The sequence below is a fragment of the Henckelia pumila genome, chromosome 1 (genome assembly GCF_033568475.1).
Source record: "Henckelia pumila isolate YLH828 chromosome 1, ASM3356847v2, whole genome shotgun sequence".
Lineage (NCBI taxonomy): Eukaryota > Viridiplantae > Streptophyta > Magnoliopsida > Lamiales > Gesneriaceae > Henckelia > Henckelia pumila.
The window spans coordinates 156979146-157003540 of record NC_133120.1 but is presented as its reverse complement, the minus strand read 5'-3'; the positions used below and the strand labels follow the sequence as shown (position 1 = coordinate 157003540).

Here is a 24395-nt window from a genome sequence, read left to right as displayed (position 1 = left end):
TAAAACGTTTTGAACAACTTAAATAGTGCGGAAATAGTTCAGAGGTTTTAGTGATGCAAAGTTTATAATGCAATGTATGAGCAGGATGTGAGATAAGTGGCAGTAAATGCTAAAGCACGATTTTATGGAAGTTCGAAGGCTTAATCCTTCTACGTCTCCCCTTCTTCCACTTAGGAAGGAATTCACTAGAAGACTTTGGTTATTACAACGTCTTGTAATACACCCACTTCAGACTTAGGACTTATCCAATGCCTAATCCGAAACTCCTAGATTTACACAGATAAGATTCTCAGTTCTTATCAGACTGGTGGAAGCTTTCAGAGCAGCTTCAAGTCTCTTCAACACTGAGTATAGTTGAGTTGAGCTTCTCAGACTGCAGAGCGGTCGAGAGGCTTGAAAACCCTAGGATGATCCTTGACGATCAGATATGTGAACTGTAGGCGAGGGTTTATTTGAGCAGCAGATGATTGATCTTGTAAGTGTGCTCAAGTATATCAGATGAGGACTTCTGATATTAGTCAAGTGATTGAAATTTTTCTGAGTTGCTTGTCTCTCTTCGTTGTCTCGTATCACTTGTTGTTGTTGTTTGAGCAATCTTCCCTTTATATAGGTCAATCATCAACGTCTTTATTTTGAACGTTCTGATGCTGCATTGAATGCACATTTAATGCTCATAAATGCATTGATGATTCTGCATGAGGATCGTACACTGCAGACAACTTCCAGGGTCCAAAACTGGAATAAACGGTCGAATGCTTTATCTGCAGTCATTCTGTGTTTTTGCCATTTTGGTACAACCTGTTGTCTTGATTTGCAGGAGTCAACAAATCTTCTGAAACGCCGGTTCTGCTTTTAATAAAAGATCCTGCAAAGAACATCTTGTCATAGGTACTTGTCTCGAGATATCTAGATAGGCAGTTGGCATTCTACCGGTAGAGATATTTGTCCTCTGCTGGTTTGAATAACCAGTCGATAAGCTTGTGACTTCAACCGGTCGAGAGATAAAGGCGGTTGACAAGCTTCCGGTAGATAGATTTATCCTCTGCTGGTCTTGATAGCCAGTTGATAGGCTTGTGACTTCAGCCGGTCGAGAGCAAAGGCGGTTGACAAGCTTCCGGTAGATAGATTTATCCTCTGCTGGTCTTGATAGCCAGTTGATAGGCTTGTGACTTCAGCCGGTCGAGAGCAAAGGCGGTTGACAAGCTTTCGGTAGAAGTTGTAGTAGGTTCCTGAAATACAATGGTTGGCAGCACATTCCTATACAATGAGTTGTTGTTTGTTATCACCAAAATATCGGATTCAACAATTTCCCCCTTTTTGGTGATGACAAAACTTAAGTGCTCCAAGAACAATATGAAAGCATTAAAATGAACTTCATTGAGAGAATGAATTTCATTAAGTACAATAAGCATTTTTATTACACCTACAGAAAAAAAGATGCGGCTGCGATAAGTAAAGAAGAGATAAGTTGTTCATCTTTTGAACCAACTGGCTCCTCCTGACCTATCGCCTTCTCTTCTTCTTCTGTCGGCTTCTTCTTTTCTTCTGGACTCTTCTTCACGTCTTCTTGCCTCTGCTGCTCTACGTTGCTCTTCTTCCCCCTTTTTGGCATCACCTTGGTTAAGCCGAAGGATGACCTCAGTGAGTTGAGTGCCAAGGCAGGCTTGCATAGTGTCTATTTTTGCATCGATTTGAGCAAGTAGAGTGGCTTGCATAGTGTCCATCCGATCATTCAACTGCTTATGAAGGCGATTTTCGGATCGGATAACTTGTTCGGAGACGGTAGAGAGCGTGTTGATTTGAGTGCGATGATGATTAGTGATCTCTGTGGACAGACGAGCGAGGTCTCGAGACACGGTCTCGAAATGCCGAATCATCGTCTGGCGTGAATTATCGACCGATAAGGATGAGTTTGTTATGTCTTGAGAGAAGGACCTAACCGTTTGCATGAGCTCATGAAGCCGATTTATCAATGGTATGATCTAGAGCTGCGGCCATGGCTTCAATTAAAGAATCATCAGTCTGAATCATTTGCCCTTCTGAGTCATTTCTTGGTGAAACAGGGCTAGACTCACGATGATGTGGTGCGGGTGAACTTGCTGGAGAGCTACCCGATGGACCTTCCAATAATGGTACAGTTGGAGATGTAATAGTTTCGACTGCAGCCAATATGGTTGGTGGAGTACCAGGATCAGCACTTGGTTCATCCATAATGAGATCTTCCATAAACTTTTCAGTAGATGGAGACGGTTGAAGTGCTGGATCAGCATCAGTCACTTGCTGTTCTGGAGATGCAGGTGATACAATAGTGCTTGATATCTCCGTTGGGGGCACTGTTGCTTCACTACTGCAAGGAGCCTCTGTCACAGAGGTGACAGGTATCTCTTGTGCAGCCACTTCTAAAACATCTTGTGAATGACCGGGAGAAGTGTGAGCGGTCGTCACGGGAGAGGAGCGAGCAATCACAACTGCTTCCGGTGGAGTAACTACTTGGACTGCGGTTGAGGAGGGGTCGACCGATGAAGATGCTGCTACACTCGATCTTAGAGCATATGATTGAAAGAGGTCAGCAGTGATGAGATCGGTCAGAATCCCATCTGAAGAAGGAAGAGCATAGACGTCTTCTTCACCCTGATCTTGAGTGAGAAAGGTTTTCATCATCACTTGTGCTTCCAGCACATAAGCTTGCAAACAGGCTGCTGAAGCTGGTGTTTTGACATTGTTGAGAGCTTGGAAGTGCTGAAGTAGTTGAGTGATTTGACGTAGACTATCCTGTAGTCCAGTCAAAATCACAAAGTCATCGGCAGCGGTAGGACTCTTGGATTTGAAATTCTTGACACGCTCATTAATTAGCAGTGATAGCAGGCTTCCTCGAAGCTTCAAGTCTATGAGATGTCTTCTTCCCAGAGCCTCCACGATGTCTTCAGTATCAGCAAATAGAAGCATCTTCTGCTCAATGACGTTTAGAGATTTCCATTTAGGAAATATTTGAGCGAGTGTCAAGTGAGTGCGGGAGTGATGCCATCTGTCAAAACGTTGTAGATGACGCTTGATAGTACGGAGTACGTGAGAGATGATCATATTGAGTTCTATCGTAGCTGCTGGTTGAGCCTTGGGTGTGTAGATCATCACACCTTTCCCTTTGTCTTTGGGATCAGCTAGAGTGACCTCAGGAGCTGATGAGGCACCTTCTCGGATTATCACCCCTTTTGTAGGACGAGGAGCAGTAGAAGCAACAACGGTAGTAGTCTCGACCGTTGGCAGGGTAGGAGCAAGTCCAGAAAGAGACTTTAGCTTCTTGTGCTGCCTCTTCTTCTCGCCTGCAGGCGTGGATGACACAGCTGCTTTGGAGACCGAAGGGGATGACCTGCTGAAAGCTTGAATCAGTGGAACATTCTCACGTGATTCATCCTCAGAGTCAGATTCGATGATCAGTTGACGCTTGGCAGACTTTTTGGTATGGACTGGTTTGGCCACGACCGAAACCGTTGAAAGCGGTTGAGGGATAGCAATAACCTTTGCGGTTGAGGGCAAGGTGTCGACCGCAGTCTCTTTCTTGTTCAGGAATTTGAGATCGTAGACTTGTTGAGCCATTTGGTGGGATGCAGAGGCTCAGTCTTGGAAAAGTCCACTCCAAGGACGCCCAAGATGTGGCAGATTTGCAAAGCAAATCCCTCGGATTGCCCTTTGCCCCTGATCATTTCACATAGAATATTGAACAGAATGTCTGACCAGTTTATGTTGATCTTGGAGGCAATACAAGCCATGTATTGAAATTTCTCCAGCGTCACTTTGTCGTAAGATCCAGCCTTGGCCAGAAGATTCTTGGCCACGATATTAGTCAGTAGCCTGAATGGAGCTTTGAGAGATGTCTTCTGGGCCGGCAGTTTGATCGGAGCATCAGTAGTTGAGAACTCCTTCAACCAATAAGAGCAGTTACCATCTGGAAGATCCGTGCATTTTGTCAAACCCCTGGAGGGCAGATCAAATGTGCTGGCGAAGAACTTCTGATTGAAGGAGTAGACCTCTGTCTTGATCAAGCATTTGATAGTCCCATGCTCGATTTGAGCGGTTGCGAAGAACTCCTTCAAAACAGGCAAATCGCAGATGGCGCTGCATTCCAGAAATTTCCTCAGTCCAGAGGCTTCAAGCATGGTGAAGACCTCAGTTATTCCTGCGTTGTTTGCCTTAACAACGGAATCAAAGTTGATGGCGAGGCAAGTCTTCTGGATCGACATGATATCTATAGATAAGAACTCGAGCAAAGAGTAAGCAAAAGCTTGAGAGTAATTCGATGGAGCGTTTAATACAATATGAAAGTTTTTAGCAAAGGTGAAAAATTGATATACGAGTGTAAAGAAGTATATATAGGAACCTATGGGCCATAGGGTGATGTCATGAAAAGTATTTTTGAAATTCAAAAAGTTTTGAAGAGCATAATCACGGCGCCCAATTAATGTCATTTGGTTCAAAGCACCAAGCTGCTAGTACGAAGCCTGTCAGAGACTAGTTAAAGGCGGATGATATGTCAATATTAATGGCAACGTAACAGTTGATCTATTAATGTCATATTGACAATCATTCCCCCTAAACACATGCATACTAACTTAAATCTACTAAGCCAAGAATATTTCGAAAATATGAAAACTTAGCGTCCGGTAGAGGCTTGGTGAATATGTCTGCTGCTTGCTGATCGGTAGAGATGTATTCCAGCCTAATTTCCTTCTTTAAGACATGATCTCGGATAAAGTGATGCCTGACATCAATGTGCTTTGTCCGAGAGTGCATCACTGGATTGTGAGTGATGGCTATGGCACTTGTATTGTCACAGTAGATTGGAGCTTCACTCGACCGAATCCCATAATCATTAAGCTGCTGTTGAATCCAGAGTATTTGAGCACAACAGCTGCCAGCAGCAAGGTATTCTGCTTCGGCGGTCGAGGTAGCAATTGATGTCTGCTTCTTACTTGACCACGAGATTAGTCTATCTCCAAGGAATTGACATGTGCCACTTGTACTTTTGCGATCAATTCTACAACCTGCATAATCTGCATCTGAATAGCCAATAAGATTAAGATTTGAATCTTTGGGATACCAAAGACCCACATTAGTAGTTCCTTTAATATATTTAAGTATTCGTTTGGTAGCAATGAAATGAGATTGCTTAGGTGCGGCTTGAAATCTAGCACATAAACAAACTGAATACATGATATCCGGTCGACTGGCAGTCAAATAGAGCAGTGAACCAATAAGGCCTCGATACATGGTTACCTCAACCGGAATTCCCCCTTCATCTTTATCAAGCTTAATTGATGTACTCATGGGGGTAGATACAGTTGAGCATTGTTCCATTCCAAACTTCTTTACCAATTCCTTGGCATACTTGGACTGATTGATGAATATTCCAGTTTCAAGTTGCTTTACTTGAAGTCCAAGAAAGAAGTTTAGCTCGCCCATCATGCTCATTTCAAACTTCTCCTTCATCAGTTTAGAGAACTTTGAGCACAACTTGGGGTTAGTTGACCCAAATATAATGTCATCAACATAAATTTGTACTAGTAACACATGATCACCTTTTACAAATTTAAACAGGGTCTTATCGACCGTTCCAATTTGGAAATCATGTTCCAGTAAAAATTTTAGCAAAGTGTCATACCAAGCGCGCGGTGCTTGTTTTAATCCATAGAGAGCTTTGTCAAGTTTATAGATATATTGAGGATGAGTAGGATTGACAAAACCTGGTGGTTGTTCAACGTACACCTCTTCTTGAAGTAGACCATTGAGGAATGCAGACTTCACATCCATTTGATAAACTTTAAAATTCTTGAAGGCTGCATAAGCAAGAAAGATGCGGATTGCTTCTAGTCTTGCAACTGGCGCGAAAGATTCCTCAAAGTCTATGCCTTCTTCTTGTCTGAATCCTTGAGCAACAAGTCGAGCTTTGTTACGCACAACAGTGCCATGTTCATCGAGCTTGTTACGAAACACCCATCTAGTTCCAATCACATTTTGATTTTTCGGTCGAGGAACTAGATGCCAAACATTGTTGCGGGTGAATTGATTCAACTCTTCTTGCATAGCTTCAATCCAGCTGGCATCTGATAGAGCTTCATCTATTTTCTTGGGCTCTACCTGAGATATGAAAGCTGCATGCAAGAATTCATTAATCATTTGACCACGTGTTTTTCGAGGAGCAGAAGGGTCACCTATGACCAACCCAGGTGGATGATCTTTGTTCCACCTAAAATAATTCCCTAAAGGGTTGTCATCAATTGGTTGATGAACGTCCTCGTTTACTGGATCATCATTGGCTGGAGGATTGTTATCAACCGGTGGATCCACTTCTGGCCTTGTTTGATCACACCCGGTAGAGGGAACTGGATCATCCTTCTTTGGAGGATATAGATCACTGTCATTCTCTTCCTGTAGATTTGTGTTTTCCAGTCTGTGACTCAGATCATTTATGCTCCCTTGAGTTTGTTCTGTACATAGAGTAGATTCATCAAAAACAACATGAATGGTTTCCTCGACCGTTAGTGATCTTTGATTGAACACTCGATAAGCTCTGCTAACGGCTGAGTAACCAATAAAAGTTCCTTCGTCTGCTTTGGCATCGAAGGCTGTCAAATGGTTTTTGCCATTGTTGTGGATAAAGCATTTGCACCCAAAAATTTTGAAATAAGAAATGTCAGGTTTTGTGCCATTCCAGATCTCATATGGAGTTTTGTTAAATCGTTTATTAATCATAGATCTGTTTTGAGTATAGCAAGCTGTGTTAACTGCTTCTGCCCAAAGTCTTTGAGAAACATTTGAATCAGCAATCATAGTTCTGGCTGCTTCTTTTAAAGTACGGTTCCTTCTTTCAGCCACCCTATTTTGCTGTGGGGATCTAGCAGCTGACAACTCATGCTTGATTCCCTGATCATCTAGATAAGTCATAAGAGTGGTGTTTAAAAATTCAGTCCCTCTATCACTCTTGATTCTATCTATCACAGTAGATTGTTCATTTTGCAAGCGTTTAAAAAGCTTAATCAGGTGAGGTGCGGTTTGATCTTTTGAGGAGAGAAAGATGACCCAAGTAAATCGAGAAAAGTCATCTATAACAACAAGAGCATATCTCATTCCCCCTATGCTTCTTACTGGTATAGGACCAAATAGGTCCATGTGAAGTAAGTCTAAACATTTGGAAGAAGACATACACCCTTTATTTTTAAAAGTTGCTCTCACCTGCTTTCCTAGTTGACAAGCAGGACAAACTTTGTCTTTTATAAAATCTCCTTCGGGCAGACCAGAAACCAAATCATGCTTCCTCAAGTTAAAAATGGACTTAAAATTTAGATGATTTAACCGCTTATGCCACAACCAATGTTTATCATGATGAGCAGTAAGACAAGTGGGTGAAGAAATATGTGAGCAAGACCAGTTTACCTTGTAGGTGTTTAGGTCTCGTACACCGGTCATAAGAGTCTCACCTTTGTCATTTTTTATGAGGCAAGTGTGTTTGTGAAACTCGACCGAATGATCATTGTCACATAGTTGACTAATACTTATCAAATTATAGCATAGTTTGTCAACAAGTAACACATCTTTAATAATGATGTTACCATGGATGATCTTACCCTTACCCACGGTTTTACCTTTGGAGTTGTCTCCAAAGCTGATCTTTGGTCCTTTGCACAACACCACTTCTGTTAGAAGTTCTGGATTCCCTGTCATGTGTCGTGAGCAACCGCTATCTAAATACCAGGTAGTGTCCTTGATAGAAGTGGTTTTCTCGCCCGTTTGGACTTTTAGTACCTGCAAAGAGTGAAGAACTTTTGGTACCCATATCTAGTAGGGTCCAGGTCGGATTAGCCCTTTCGGGACCCACACCTGGAACACCCTTACAGGTTTGCCCGTGTGTGTGTCCAGAAATCTGTGCGGTTGATAGGCAGTAAATGTGTGTGCTTGTGAGGTTGCTGTGTGCTGCTTGCCTTTTTTATTTTCATCAGTTAGCATGTACCTCTTTTGAACTGGCCTGCAATTAAAGTATTGGTAAGGCTTCTCCTTTGACCATATTTTCTTAGAGTAGTTAGACTCATTCCATGGCCTTTTGAAATTAGATTGGTTTTCCTTTCTTCTTTCATTAGGTTTTGGTTTGATCCAAGTTCCTCTTTGATTAGAGGTCTGGGGATCCACATATCCCAGCCCTTTATGCTTAGAGCTTCGTTCGTTCGATACTTTCTGATTTTTGTCAAAGCTGCACTCATCGTGTTCATATATCGTGCTGGACCTGACAAATCTTATTTTGTTAAGATTGCCTTTGTCCAGGCTTGACTGAATACAGGATTCCATAGACTGTTCATTTGTTCCAAACCCTAGACCGGTTTTATCATGTACCGGTCTTTGGATTTCTTGAATCTTGTCAATGGTTACCGAAGATTTATTCCAAGCCTTAATGGTTTCAAGTAGTTTTTTATTTTCAATCAAGGTAGCTTGGAATACTCTTTTCAAGGTGTCGTTCTCAGTAGCCAGCAGACTTAGCTTGACCTTAAGACCATCAAGCTCTTTTTGCTGCATGCAGCTTGATTTGCTTGACTTATCTTTTAGATTAGCTCTTTCTGCCTTTACTTCCTTGAACTCCTTGGATAATGCTTTGTATTCATTAGCCATTTCGTGTAAAGCAGTAACTAAATCACTGTGAGTAAATTCAGGTGAGCCAAAGTCAAATACCTCCTCAGCTTCTTCTTCGATGTCGGCCATAAGGCATTCCACTTTTTCATCATCGCTGTCATCTGAAGAGCTTCCGGTATTGGAGTTGTCAGAGTCAGACTCAGCCCACTTGCTTTTGCTTTCATCTGCTACTAGAACCCTTTGGTCTTTTCCTTTTCTAAACGTCCTTTTATCCTCCTTACCCCTTCTTCTTTCGGAGAATTGCTTCTGATCATTGTTCTTAGGCTTGGTGCAGTCTGCAATGAAATGGCCTGGCTTTCCACAGTTAAAACAAGTAGGACCATCGTTTGTATGGTCCGATTTATGATAATTTTTAAATTTAGAATTGTTTTTACGCATAAATTTACCAAATTTCTTGACAAAGAGTGTCATGGCTTCATTGCTGATTTGCTCAGCTGATCTCTTTGGAGGTTCCTCGACCGGTGGACGTATCACGGTTGAGGTTAAGGCCTTGGTTGGTTGAGATGTGGATGGTTCATCTTCTGTTCTCATGTTGAGCTCGAACTCGTAGGCTTTGAGATCAGCAAAGAGATCATGCAGTTCAACCTTGCTCAAGTCTTTTGACTCTCTCATGGCCACTGTCTTGATCTCCCATTCTTTGGGCAGAGCTCTCATAACCTTCACAGCAATTTCTCGGTTAGTATAAGTTTTACCTAAAGCAGTAAGATCACAGATGATACTACTGAACCGTTCATCAAATTCAGCCATGGTTTCCCCTGGCTTCATTTTGGCGTTGTCATATTTTTGAATGGCCAGAGTGAGCTTGTTTTCCTTTGTCTGGTCATTCCCTTCACACAGCTGAGTGAGCTTCTCCCAAATCTCCTTTGCTGTGGAACATGACTTGATTTTGCTGAACATATTCTTGTCCAGTGTTTTGTATAGGATGTCCCGGGCCACATTGTCAAGATTGGCCTTCTTTTTGTCCTCAGTGGTCCACTCAGCTCTTGGTTTCTCAATCATTTGTCCTGCACCATCGGCTAGAGCTGGGTTGACCTTCATAATTTTGATAGGACCGTCTGTTATGACATATAGCATGTCATCATCCTGTGCTGCAAGATGTGCCTGCATGCGAATTTTCCAATCATCATACTCTTCTTTAGAAAACATAGGAATTCTGTTGAAAGAAGTCATGATTTGAAAACTTCAGATCAGCAGTTGAGAAAGGAACCCGCTCTGATACCACTTGTTGGGATCGGTTCAGAGGGTAGAGGGGGGGTGAATACACTCTGAAACTTTTCTTCTACTTCTTTAAAATGATCAAGTGAAGTTTAGTTCACTTAATCAGTTTTCTCAACTTCTAAAACGTTTTGAACAACTTAAATAGTGCGGAAATAGTTCAGAGGTTTTAGTGATGCAAAGTTTATAATGCAATGTATGAGCAGGATGTGAGATAAGTGGCAGTAAATGCTAAAGCACGATTTTATGGAAGTTCGAAGGCTTAATCCTTCTACGTCTCCCCTTCTTCCACTTAGGAAGGAATTCACTAGAAGACTTTGGTTATTACAACGTCTTGTAATACACCCACTTCAGACTTAGGACTTATCCAATGCCTAATCCGAAACTCCTAGATTTACACAGATAAGATTCTCAGTTCTTATCAGACTGGTGGAAGCTTTCAGAGCAGCTTCAAGTCTCTTCAACACTGAGTATAGTTGAGTTGAGCTTCTCAGACTGCAGAGCGGTCGAGAGGCTTGAAAACCCTAGGATGATCCTTGACGATCAGATATGTGAACTGTAGGCGAGGGTTTATTTGAGCAGCAGATGATTGATCTTGTAAGTGTGCTCAAGTATATCAGATGAGGACTTCTGATATTAGTCAAGTGATTGAAATTTTTCTGAGTTGCTTGTCTCTCTTCGTTGTCTCGTATCACTTGTTGTTGTTGTTTGAGCAATCTTCCCTTTATATAGGTCAATCATCAACGTCTTTATTTTGAACGTTCTGATGCTGCATTGAATGCACATTTAATGCTCATAAATGCATTGATGATTCTGCATGAGGATCGTACACTGCAGACAACTTCCAGGGTCCAAAACTGGAATAAACGGTCGAATGCTTTATCTGCAGTCATTCTGTGTTTTTGCCATTTTGGTACAACCTGTTGTCTTGATTTGCAGGAGTCAACAAATCTTCTGAAACGCCGGTTCTGCTTTTAATAAAAGATCCTGCAAAGAACATCTTGTCATAGGTACTTGTCTCGAGATATCTAGATAGGCAGTTGGCATTCTACCGGTAGAGATATTTGTCCTCTGCTGGTTTGAATAACCAGTCGATAAGCTTTTGACTTCAACCGGTCGAGAGATAAAGGCGGTTGACAAGCTTCCGGTAGATAGATTTATCCTCTGCTGGTCTTGATAGCCAGTTGATAGGCTTGTGACTTCAGCCGGTCGAGAGCAAAGGCGGTTGACAAGCTTCCGGTAGATAGATTTATCCTCTGCTGGTCTTGATAGCCAGTTGATAGGCTTGTGACTTCAGCCGGTCGAGAGCAAAGGCGGTTGACAAGCTTTCGGTAGAAGTTGTAGTAGGTTCCTGAAATACAATGGTTGGCAGCACATTCCTATACAATGAGTTGTTGTTTGTTATCACCAAAATATCGGATTCAACAAAGATGAATTCTTAACTAGTCCTTATGCTAAAACTTTAGGAAGAGCTATTAAATTCATCAAAGACATAATAACAAAGAAATGTCATGAAGTAACACTAAATAAAAGAATTTCTAAATCCTACAAACAAAACAATAAACTTTGTTGTGACAAAATGAAATTCACAGTAAAAGAATATGGTTGCAAAACAAACATGTCACACAAATATTTAAAACGACAGAAACAGAATAAATTTAATAAACCTTATAAATCTTTTAATAAGAAATTTATTCCCTATAAGAAAAAGAAATTTAAAAAGAATTTCTTCAGAAAACCTTATAAAAGAAAATTTTATAAAAAATTTGATAACAAAAAACCACCTTGCCCAAAGGGTAAAGGAAAGAATTGCACATGTTGGTTGTGCAACGAAGAAGGACATTATGCGAATGAATGTCCAAAACGAAACGAAAAGAAAAATAAAATTAAACTTCTTGAAGAAATATATACTATTGGATTCTATCCCGTAGAAACAATTGAATTTTCATCCGACGATGAAAATATTTATTATCTTGATGAATCAAGTGAATCAGATTTTGAATCTGATTCCACATTTGATAATTCAAGAAATAATAATGATTAAAATAACGACAAGGGCATTTTCGGAAAGACAAATATAGGGAGTAAATTGAAAGTTATGTTTGATTTAGGGAGTTATCTACAAGTTGCCCTTAAATTATATTAAATAAAATTTTAAATAAGTTAAAAAAAATTAACAAATCATTATTAAATTTATTTTTCAAATTTATATTAATAATATTTAAGATAAAAAAATGTTTTTACAAGTTAAAATATATCATTTTAATTTAAATAATAATTAATAACTAAGGAAAAATCATAATAATATATTTTCACATTAAAAATATCATAATATATTTAAATTATTTAAATCCAAAAATATTATAAACTTAAATTAGGGACAAAATATTGATTATGTAATATAAATAATATAATTATATTTTGTTAATATATAATATACATATATAATTTATATTTATATTTAATATATATGTTTTTTGACGGGGCAGGTCCCGGGTTACCCGCATCTGGACCCGCTTGGCCGGGTCTAAACCTGCTCCGTCGGGCCGGGTTTAATGCGGGATCGGGTTTAGACCCGACTCATTGTCATCCCTATCAAACATAACTAACTTGTTTAAATTTGAGTTTTATTCCATTAACATCAATTAAACATCAGTTTTTTGTGCACGAACTTTTAATTTTTAGCTATTTTGTTCCGATCGCTGCGTTTTCGGTTATGAAGTGAATATTTATTTCCTTATATTTCTTAAAGTTTTTTTAAAAAGATTTATTTTAAGTCTTTTGCCTTTTTTGGACTTAAGTTTTTAAATTGATTGAGATGTCTTAAATAAGGAAATATCTTATGCTCAATTGATTTACTATTTGATATGAGATATTATGTGCTTATCGGGTCTGTCTATGTCCATGTGCTACATCCAACAACCTTTGTTTTTTGCATTTGAGATATTCATGTGAACTTCTCAAATGAAAAAAAAAAAAAAAAAAAAAAAAAAAAAGGACCATTAGATCCTCATCCGAACAGTATCCGAATGGGGGCAGCATAGACAAAACCTCAAATTAATGATTTGTTTCTTATGTTTGCAGATTCAAATATTTGAGGTAAGGAAACAAAATCATGTTGAAAAGTGATAATGCTTTCACGCCTATAAACAAGAAAGATGATAGACACTGTTAAAACAAACAGTGGCAATTTGTCACAATTAAAACAAATCGTGGAAATTTTTGCCACGATGTAAATTATTTGCCACGGCTAAAACAAACCGCGAAAATTTGCCACGGTTTATCGAAACCTTGGCAAATTGCCTCGGTATTTGCCACGGTTTTCAACTTTTGCCACGGTGTTAGTTAAACCGTAGCAATATTGCTACGGTTATAATTAACCATGCCAAAATAAATTGGGGAGTGATATTTACACTTCAATATTTGTTAAATATACTCCATCTTTAATTTTTATAGTATATATTGACAATGATACCCTTTTATTGATTATTATATTTTGAGAAAATTTATTAATGATCTTAATTCCCAAAATAAGTTACTTAAAACATTAAATGTATAAAAAATAGGTAAAAGTTTAAAAAGCAAAATTACATAATTCATTAAATTATCGTTACTTTTGTTTTTTGATTTTTTTAAAACCCGATTTGTTACTTCTTTTAATTTTAATATTTTTCTTATTTTTAATTTTTCCAATAAAGTGATATTTCATTAGCATATTTTGATATCTTATTCCATAGTAATATTTTTATTCTGAACTTTAAAAAATAAGATTTTCAAGTAATCACGTTATCTTATAAAAATAGTTTTAAAAATAAAAATAGTTAATATATTTTTTTGCAAATATTTTTAACAATTAAAAATATCACGTCAAATGAATGAGTAAGTCTCTTATGAGACAGTCTCACGAATCTTTATCCGTGAGACGGGTCAATCCTACTCATATTTACAATAAAAAATAATACTTTTTTTTTTGTAACCCAAATAAAAAACCCGTCTCACAAAATTAACTCGTGTGACCGTCTAGCAAGAGTTTTTGCCCAAATAAATAGTGTTTACAATATATTTTATTAAAATTTATACATTTTATCATTAGACATTTCTCTAAAAGAAATTAAAATAATATAACATAAAAAAATTAATGTCATATTTTAATTAAAGTCTTATTTTACTCCAAAATTTTTTACCCCCAATACTTTGTGAAATCAATTAACTAATAATTTTCAAATCCTGTTAAAGATTTGGGATAAAATATGAAAAATATTATATAATTTTTGAAAGGAAATTACATATTTAAAATCATGGTTAATAATTGAAAATTTACATATTGAAAATATAAAATTAATGCTATTGATTTTCAAACCCTGCTCCACGTTTACATTTTTATGTATACATGATAGAAAATTATGGTAAATAATTGGAAACATATATCACATTTGAAATTTTAGAGATAAATCAATTCCATGATTCCATCATTAATATATATACTTGAAATAGAATGATCAAGAAAAGGGTATCATTGACAATTTATGTTAAAAAAAATTAAATATGGAGTGCATTTTTAAAAAAAAGTGGAGTCTAAATATCAATGCCCAAATAAATTAATTCATTAAACTGTAACTGTAAATTAATTATATGTGAATTTAGTTATGATATATGTATTATATATGTCCCGTAAAATAACGTATCTTGTGTCTATAGTAAAATTACATCAGATTTACTAATAAAATTAATTAATTAATTAAAATTGCCACGGTTTACCTTGAATCGTGGAAATATTGCTACGGCTCTAACACAACCGTAGCAATATTGACACGGTTAGCATTAACCGTGGTAAAATAAATTAATTCATTAAATTGTAACTGTAAATTAATTATATGTAAATTTAGTTTATGATATATGTCTTACATATATCCCGTAAAATACAGTATTTTGTGTCTGTAATAAAATTATATCAGATTTAATAATAAAAATAATTAATTAATTAAAGTTGTCTCGGTTTACCTTGAACCGTGGCAATATTGCTACGGTTTTAGCACAACCGTAGCAACATTGCCACGGTAAGCATTAACTGTGGCAAAATTAAATAATTCGTTAAATTATTTAATATAATAAATTAAATTATATAATCTCTCTCCCCGATCCCTCTATTCTTCTTTCTCTTCTTCTTCCTCCCCCCATTTCTGCCGAAACCCTACACGCCGCCGTCACTCTCCGCCTCTTTCCGTTGATCTATCCCTCAAAATAATATGATAGTGGAAATCTACGTGTTGTAGGCTTCATTTTCTTGTAGTTTTTTCATTTTTTTGTTGCCAATTTCACGTGGACTCCGTCAACCTGCCGTCGCCAATCCCCGCCACCGCCTCCCGCCGTCAGGACGCCGCTGCCATTTCTTTTGCTGAGTCGGTTTATTTTTGGAATTTTTTTATGTATTAATTTGTGTTTGGTGATTTATCAATTAAATGGGGTTTTTTTTTTTTGCGTTTGTAAGGTGTTTTTGTAGCCCTGCCGCCGCAGCTAATTTTTATTAATTGTTTAATTATGGATTAGGAAAAAATATAATTTGAAATAATGATTTTTCAAATTTTTGATTGTATTAATTATATTATTTTACTAATATTAAAAATATATTATTGATTAATAATATATATAAATAAATGTTTTTAATATAAAACATTAAAATATTTTAACGGTTAGGATAAACCGTGGCAAAGTTTGCCACGGTTTTAGTTAAACTTTGGAAAAAGTTGCCACGGTTTATCCTAACCGTGGAAAATTGTTGCCAAGGTTGTGCAAAGTGGCAAAATTTGCCACAGTTTTTCATAAATCGTGGCAATAAGTTGCCACGGTTTTTTTAAACCTTGATAAAGTTTGCCACGGTTGATGTCAACCGTGGAAATGAATGCGACGATGAGTTTTGGGACAGTTTGTCAGAACCGTGGCAAAACCGTGGCAAACTCAATTTTTGCCACGGTTTTTGCGACGCTAGAATCATGGCAAATGCCAGATTTTTTTTGTAGTGAGATTATTAAGAGAGTCGAGATAGAGAGCTTGAGCGTACAACTAGTAAGATCTCTGAAGGAAGCAAAAGCTAATTGCTATCGTAGTTTGCTTGATTGCCTTGAAGGTTTAGAGAGCACTTGAAGATTGGATCAAAAGCTTGTGTTGCTCTCATGTTTAGGCGTCAAGAATCAACTACTCCTTTCTTGTTTTCATCATTTTACTTTGAGTTGATGTTTAAGGGAGTTGTTTTAGTATTTATTTTCTCACATGTTTTTCTATCAAAAAATTATTTTTACAATAATTCACTAGTTTTAGGGTTTTTTAAAATTCTTGATTGTTTTTCTAGTGAAGTTTTTTGTCCTGAGGCACTGCACAAGTACTTTGTACTTGTGCTTAATTATACAAGTATGTTTAATTATTTATTGCTTGTTTTATTTACGCTTTTAATATTTCCGCTGCATGTTATGTCAAATATTGCTAACATCTTGTCATAACATCTTAATCTGATATTGTATGAAACCATTTATTCCTTACATGTTAATTTGCTCCAATAGCTGACGTGGTTTCAGTCTTCCAGATGCATAGGCATTTTCCGAAATAATTTCTGGTATTTCAGCGCTTCAGTAAAATATGATCATAAAACAAACCAAAATTTAAATACTTAATAAACCGAAACCTATAGGACAATTCAATGGATAAAAAATTCCCCTTGATCCACATTTATTGTCGGAATGCAGAGCTAGATCAAACTAGTGATGATATGTATTTGATTTTAATTCTAATAAACTTAGCCGAGAAGATTAAAAATGTTATGTTACTATAACTTTTATTATCTTATTGATCTTCCAACCAAGTATTAAAATCCTTCAAACCATGCACATTATTTTATACATCCAACTTTGGCTTTTCAACCTCATCGCTTTCTCCATCACTACCAATTCTCATCCTACTCTTGTACTGATACCCCCTCGACACCCAAAGAAAGTACACTAAATTCAACACACCCAACCCTGCAATAAGGAAATAAAAATTCTCAACTTTCCCAGCATTAATATCCTTTGTCAGCCAATCAGGTCGCCCCTTTCGCCCCGTCGACTTGTGCACGACATTCACAATCAGTGCACTAAGGTAACTAGCTCCAGCCATTGTACAAGAAAACAGAGAATTAGCCAGACTCGTCATAGTTTCAGGAAACTCTTTGTTATAGAACTCGATTTGTCCGATGATGTTGAATGCTTCCGCGAATCCCATCAGTATAAGCTGTGGTGCTAGCCAGAAGACGGTCATGGGGGCAACCCCATCCAAACTATGATGCAGGACAGCCGAATCCCTTCGCATGCGCTCGACTAGACCAGCCACGACCATCGACATGACGGAGAAAACGAGCCCGATACCCATTCTCTGGAGCAGAGTGATGCCACCCTCGAGTTTCGTGACTTTACGGATGGAGGGCACGACGAGTCTGTCGTATATCGGTACCCATATCCCGACGGTGATCATCGATATGACGATGAGTGTGCCTTGGGGGATCTTGAAGCTCGAGGTGAGTCGACGGTCCATTTTCGAGGCTTGGGACATTGTGAATGTGCCTTGTTGTGCTATGGCAGTGAAACAGATGATGCCGGAAGCCCATATTGGAATGATTTTGATTATGCATTTGAATTCTTCGATTTGATGGACACTGCAAAGTCTCCATGGATTGGAGATGGAGCCATTGGGTTGAACGTCACCTTCTGCTATTATGGCTGCTTTGTTCAAGAATCTGTTCGATCATTGGCATATAAATTTTACAATTTTAAGTTAGTTTTGCATGTGTATGGTCGATGATGCATTGTGGCATCGTCAAATACTAACGTGACGCCAGCAATACTCGACATCAAGTCAGCAATATTATAATATTCTTACTACATTTGTACTACGGACTACTAATCAAACCAACTAAAAATCTTGTCTTAGGCACAAAATCTTGAGATTTATTAGCTCAAGCAATTTGATATAGACATGTACTAAATCCCAAGATCCCTTATATTATATAATCGAATTCGAACTCGAAACCAATTATGTCGACACCGGCCTACGCAGGATGAAGACAAATTACTAAATTTCGTGAAGAGATCATATTGTCGCATCTCTACGACTCATCGCAATTATTGGACCATTTGGACCTCGTGGTACATAACATATAAAGTAGAAAGAGACCAATAGTCATTAAAAAAACAAACGGCAAGTTGGGATCAATCCCCATCATGATTGGTCTCCACATTATTGCCCATTCACACCCATAACCAATATTATAACTATATATTATGCCAAGAATATAACCCTAAGATTGCATTATTAATTTATTCAAGAATCCATGCAGCTTGTCCTAATAAGAGAGTGATGAGATCTTCACGAAACATATATAAAACAAATATAAAGTCCAAAACAAGTAAAACATATGAAAATGTTAATAGATTTATAAATAGACATGATACCTGCATTTATTTGTTAAATGCAACTTCTCCGCAAACGTCCCCTTCGCCACCGGTGGGTCGTAATACGTCCCGTCGACGTTCCGCTTTCGTTTCTTGTATGCAGCCACCACCACATGCGCTATCCCGGAGAACACACTCCCTTCGGGCTTAACGTACACGTAAAGCCTCGTCCCGGCGAAAAACAGGGAAATGGAGGCGGCCATGAAGGCGGTAAGGAGGCCGAAACCCCAAACCCAACTGACAGAATCTTGAACATAGACCACCAGAGTAAGTGCGATTATCATAACAAGTGTGAAGGTGGTGTAATACCAGTTAAAGAAGCTGTTGATCCCTTTCCGTCCTTGGTCGGTGCCACCGTCGAACTGGTCGACCCCGAACGGGATGCTGCATGGCCGAATGCCGCCGGAGCCGACGGACAAAAACGCCAACGCCACGGCCAAGATTCCGAATTGGAACTTGGTGGGGCCCTGGCATGAGTTGGGGGATTGTAGAACGTTGCATGATGGAGGATGCAACTGAGGAAGCCATGCTATAATTGTCAATGTCAACATTCCCTGTCCATCAACAAGTTTCAATAAATACTAATGTTTTTATAATAATAAATCTTTGATTTTATATTATAAAGTGTAAATCACCATCAATGAAAAGGATCATATGCATTCACAGAAATGAAAATTAATATTTGAGGCAGTATCTTAGATCAATATTAATTCACGATACCAAATATGCATTAATAACAAAAATTATTAATTAGTGCATTTTGCTACTATATATTTTACGAGCTTCTGTGGATAAGGAGATACTAGCAAGGGTAACGTTATCATTACAGATCAAACTCGTGTGGTAATTGAATAAGCAATGCTACATGTACAACAAATTTTGTTCAATAAATCTTACAACACAATGTAAAAATTATATATATCAAAATCTCACGATAAATTGAATACAAAATCTCACGATAAAATAGAAAACCTCACGATATAATTGTTGTAAATATCGTTGTACACACTTGTTGTACCTTTAGCATTATCCTGATTGAATTCACCCCGAAGGTCCTAATTATAGTAGCTTAATTAAAGTGCATTATATTAAATTAAAGTGCACCCAATTGATAACACTTTATCACAAAGAGTCAACTTGTGAAAGCTCCTGTTGGAGTTTAATAATAATAATAATAATAATAATAATAATAATAATAATCGTTTCAAGTAATTAATGTCTGGAGAAGTAATTTTCAATTTTGATTAAAATGACATATTCGATTACAAAAAAAGAAAAAAAAAAAAAAAAAAAAAAAAAAAAGGCAGTTCCAATGTAGTCTTCGAGCCTAAAACAATTATATCAGACAAGAAAATGGCTGGAGCTAGATTCCAAGTATACATACGTTAACGAGGTGCAGAAAAAGGAATCACGTCAGAAGAAATATGAACGGCGAATTTTATTTTATTTTTTAAAATCTTAATGTATAGTAGTAGAAAAATAAAATGAAAAAGACACTTCAAATAAACTTTATATATACCAAAATAAATTAAATACAGTTTATTATAATTAATTTGAGGGTTAATTCGTTAGCTTCGTTCTTGGATGAGATGATTGATTGGTATGATGAGTACATCGACCCAATGAAAATAATACAGTCTTGCGACGTAATATCGACAGTACTCTAATCAATATAATCATAACAAGACATTATATAAATTTTATATCATATTGTATCTTGATTTACTATGATTTAATTATTGTCCAGGAACTTAAAACAAATTTAATTCTCTGTTAATACATATAATTAACCAGATCGAAACATGCACACACATATACGTTTAATTTGAAACCAATATCTAGTATTTTTTCAACAAATGAATTTTTTTTTTCATTTAAGGAATTTTTTAAGTACTATTTTTTTAATGATTTCAAGGATTTAAAAAAAATTAAATAATTTAACTCAAGACTTTTAGTCAGTATTTTTTTTTGGGAGAGGGTTTTAGACAGTGATTTTCCCAAGGAAACAATATAATGTATAATAATGAATGAAACTGCTCAAGAATAATAGCAAAGACATATTGTTTTTAAAATAAAATAAAAAAAAGAAAAAATAAAATAATACTACAGTTGCTAATTCCCATCAAGAGGGACGCACCATATTAAATATTGCTAGCTGTCGACGAGAACGACCCATCATCGACTTAGTACCTTAAAAAGAAGGTCTTAGAAAAGATTAAAACCCAAAACTTCCAATTAAATAGTTAAAATGATCCTCTAAATTTATTTGGTTTTGTAATTTGGTCTCGTAAGTATTAAATATGAGATTTTGAACATGTAAGTTAAGTCCTTGCTTTTGATATTTTTTGTGGTAATGTTGATACAACACCGATAAATACTAACGTATAATATCAGTTAAGTTATGTTTTAATTTTTGATCATTTTTCGTTGGAGCTAGTATTCATATAACGCTATAAGATAATAACATTACACAGAGAAATATTCATATGACATTAGAAAATATTAGCGTGTTCAACCTAAAACGGGTTGGCCCCTTCTTATCATAGCCCTACCAGCATTTTTTCATAGCGGGGAGGGTTAGTTCGACGAGTTAAATATGAATATAGAAAATTAAAAGAGAATGATGGGATAATTAAAGTTAGAATGTGGTGACATACATACCATGAAAGAAGCAAAAGAAGCAAAAGCAATGGTGGTGAATCTGCCGGTGTAGGCATCTGAAATAAATGCACCCACCAATGGCGCAAAATTTGAGACACCCGACCATATATTCAACACGTTCGATGCCAACACCTGATCCATGTGAAGCTGTGTTAACAAGAACACCATAAAATTTGCAATCAGACCCATCGACGCCAATCTTTCAAACGTCTCATTTCCTGTACGTAATTATTTCCCAAAAAAAAATAAAAATCATAACATAAATTATAAGAAGTAGAGGTTTATTAATTAAAATTCAATTATATACATATATGCAAATAATATCATTTTTTGATATTCTGATCGTCTATATTATCAAATTTTCATAACTTCCCAGCACAAAATTTGATTAAGAACTAAAATTTTGATAATATAGTTTTTACAAAAAAAACTATATATATATATATATATCAATTAAAAAAAACTATATATATATATATATATATATATATATATATATATCCAACTTCGCCCCTCGTTCTTCCAATCATGTTAGCTCACGTTTCAAGGCGAGAAGACATGCAGTCACTTGAAAGTGTATCACGTGTGATATTTTCCCAAAACAACTAAGAATTTGGGAATTAAAAACCAAATTAAATATTTTCCATTCTCTTGCATAAGAATGGTAGATGTGCTGAGTTGTTAAGCGCTAAGAATCGGAATATAATTTCTTTTTTAAAAAAAACAATAATTATTCTTCTTCCAACAATTCATTCAAAAAAACTTTAAATTTCATTCCCGATATTGGATATTCATGTTCCTTCAGGTAAATTCTTGAACTTTGGAAATAGTTTTCTCTGCGAATTATTTTAGATCTAAAATAGGTAATAAATTAAAACAAATGAACTCAAAGATTTTATCCATGCACCCATATATATAAATTAAACTAATTATCATATATATGATAGTGTGTGTGCATGTACGTACCCAATACGAAAGGCATGGCCTTCCATCCGCCAGGCTTTCTCCGCTGCAGGGAAGCGACCTTTGATCCATCTTCCGGCAGAGACGATGTCGGCGGCGGCGGCGAAGGTAGAAGAAATTTGGAGGGGAAGCAATGAAAATATTTATTGCTGCAAAGATAAGAGAAGGAAGAAGAGGTCATGTTCAATTCCTCCTTGTTATTTTCTTTTGAGAATTCCATTTCCATAGCCATATTCTGTGAATAAAGCTGCTTAATTTTCTTGTAGAGTACTAGTGTATTTATATATATTTCTGTAGCCGACGATGCGCCATATGTACTGATAATGTGTCGAAAGAAAGAAAGAAACATCAGTCGAGCACATGCATATGTTATATGTACAATAAAAGTTATAAATAAGATTATATATTACATTTAAAATTACGGAGTGCACTCTTGATCAAAGAGGCTTTTTTCAAACAAAATGTAAAGAAAATTTGTAATTTCAAAACAAATATGTAACGTGTGACCATAAATATACATATAACATTTTTTTTTATCAATAGAGCTAGTCAATAGCAATTGTTATAACTTGTCGATTTAATTATTGGTTGTATTAATTACTCGGTTAGGATTGTTGTAGACCCGTCTTGCATTTAATATTTTATATTATATAATAATTTTTAAATGAGGTAATGATATAATTTATAGATATTTATTTCACTTACGTAACAAAACAAAGCTCTTTTTTTTTTTCCCTCTTAATAGGGATTGACGATTGTTTCGCGATAAGCGTTCGATAACTCGATTCTAGAATCTAGCTAGGGTTTTTTTGTACGTGGCTCATGTAATCAAACCAAATCTATGTTATACATATTAAAATACATCTAATTAATAAAAATAATATAAGTTTTATTCTGGTCACATGTGTTCGCGTGGGAGAATATCGATTCCAAATAATCAATATTTAGTGGTGATTTCAACCAAAAAAAATCAAGTTAGTGGATGAAAACCGATTTGCGATCACACATTCTAAATAGGTCAACTTACGATATTAAAAATGCAGTTGAAGTTTGTAGTGTCTCTCCTCTTCACTTTTTAAGAACAAAACAAGAAAATTACTTTAAGTTACTGTCATTCAAAGAATTAAAAAAAATTATGAATTTCTTTGTGTGGTAACGGGCGGGGACCGAAAAGCAAATGCAAAATATAATAAATATAAGATGTATAGTGACCCTAGGAAAAATTTCTACAAATGGTTGGTGATGGGTTGCGATCGACTAAAAAATTTATTGGGCCCAAGTCCAACTATAAGGTTCAGTCTAAATATTTTTTGGGTCTAAACTTATTTAATTATTATTTAGATTTTTTTAATGAGATCTAGAAATATACAAACGCTTATAATTAAAAGTTCAAATCCAAAGAAATCTTCGAATATCTATAAATAGCTCAAGTCACATCATTCTTAAGGTACACATTTTTAGCACTATAAACATCTGCTCTCGATTATTATTCTTTGACTAATCACTGATTTGAGCGTCGGAGTACCTTTGCCGAAAATCCTCCCGGCACCTCTGACTTTGCTTTGTAACGTAAGAACTCACCGTGACTGAGATCATAAAAGGGACTATTGATACTTCGGATTTTGCGAAAGCAATCTTTTGAGTACAAAGTACAAACATTTTTTGGCTACATCAGTTGACAAAAACCATGTCAAAGAAAGAACGCCCTAAAATATTCCCGATAAAATTACCCATTATTCATATATGTGTGTGCGTGTACCAACTATCGAAAAACAGTATATATCAGTGCCTCTTGAATGAGATTTAAATGCCCACAAATGTGAAATTAGCAGGACTATTAATTATGTCCCCCATTCAATTTCAGACTAATCGCATTGTAAATTGTATGGGATGTTCGACCTTGCAGCGGCGTACTACTCTCAATGCAGATTAAAGACCAAGATTTGGCCAACCATGCAATTTCATGTGAGGTCTAGATGTTTATGAAATGAGCCAAATCTTGGTCATCCATTCTATAGATGGAGTAATAAATCCCTAGGATTGAATTTCCCAATTGTGAAAAGGAAAATTGAAAATAAAAAATCATCTTCCAATAATGTATGTTCTGGTTTCTAGTCAAGTGGAGAGTCAAAGTTTGTGTTGGCACAATAATTGAAGTTGGTTATTTTTTTTTAACTTCTCTCACGGTACCGTTGATATATATAACTTCTAATATTATTGACATGACATTCAAATACTGATAAATATGGTAACGTTGATATATATAACTTTTGATATTGCTGACATGACATTCGAATACTGATAAATTAATATATTTCATCTTTAACAAATTAGATTTATTGGTTTGTTCTTATCCAAATCATGTCTTGCAAAACATAAAAAAATATGTCATTTTCACCTCATAAG

The 24395-nt window shown here is 36.3% G+C and overlaps 1 protein-coding gene across 1 annotated transcript; it reads right to left on the bottom strand.

Moving 5' to 3' along the window:
- Positions 1-16688: 16688 nt before the first annotated feature.
- LOC140875048 (protein NRT1/ PTR FAMILY 2.13-like) lies at positions 16689-22395 on the bottom strand. Its single transcript, XM_073278594.1, has 4 exons — positions 21993-22395; positions 21027-21244; positions 18366-18919; positions 16689-17650 (listed from the first exon to the last, which is right to left on the bottom strand). The coding sequence occupies exons 1-4, from the start codon at positions 22336-22338 to the stop codon at positions 16774-16776; spliced, it is 1995 nt and encodes a 664-aa protein (XP_073134695.1). The 5' UTR covers positions 22339-22395; the 3' UTR covers positions 16689-16773.
- Positions 22396-24395: the final 2000 nt, after the last annotated feature.

Coding starts and splice junctions, on each gene's coding strand:
- LOC140875048 (XM_073278594.1), bottom strand. CDS start 22,338: ATGTTTCTTTCTTTCTTTCGACACATTATCAGTACATATGGCGCATCG. Junction 21,245..21,992: donor GGCCATGCCTTTCGTATTGG/GTACGTACATGC, acceptor AATTACGTACAG/GAAATGAGACGTTTGAAAGA. Junction 18,920..21,026: donor CTTCTTTTGCTTCTTTCATG/GTATGTATGTCA, acceptor GTTGATGGACAG/GGAATGTTGACATTGACAAT.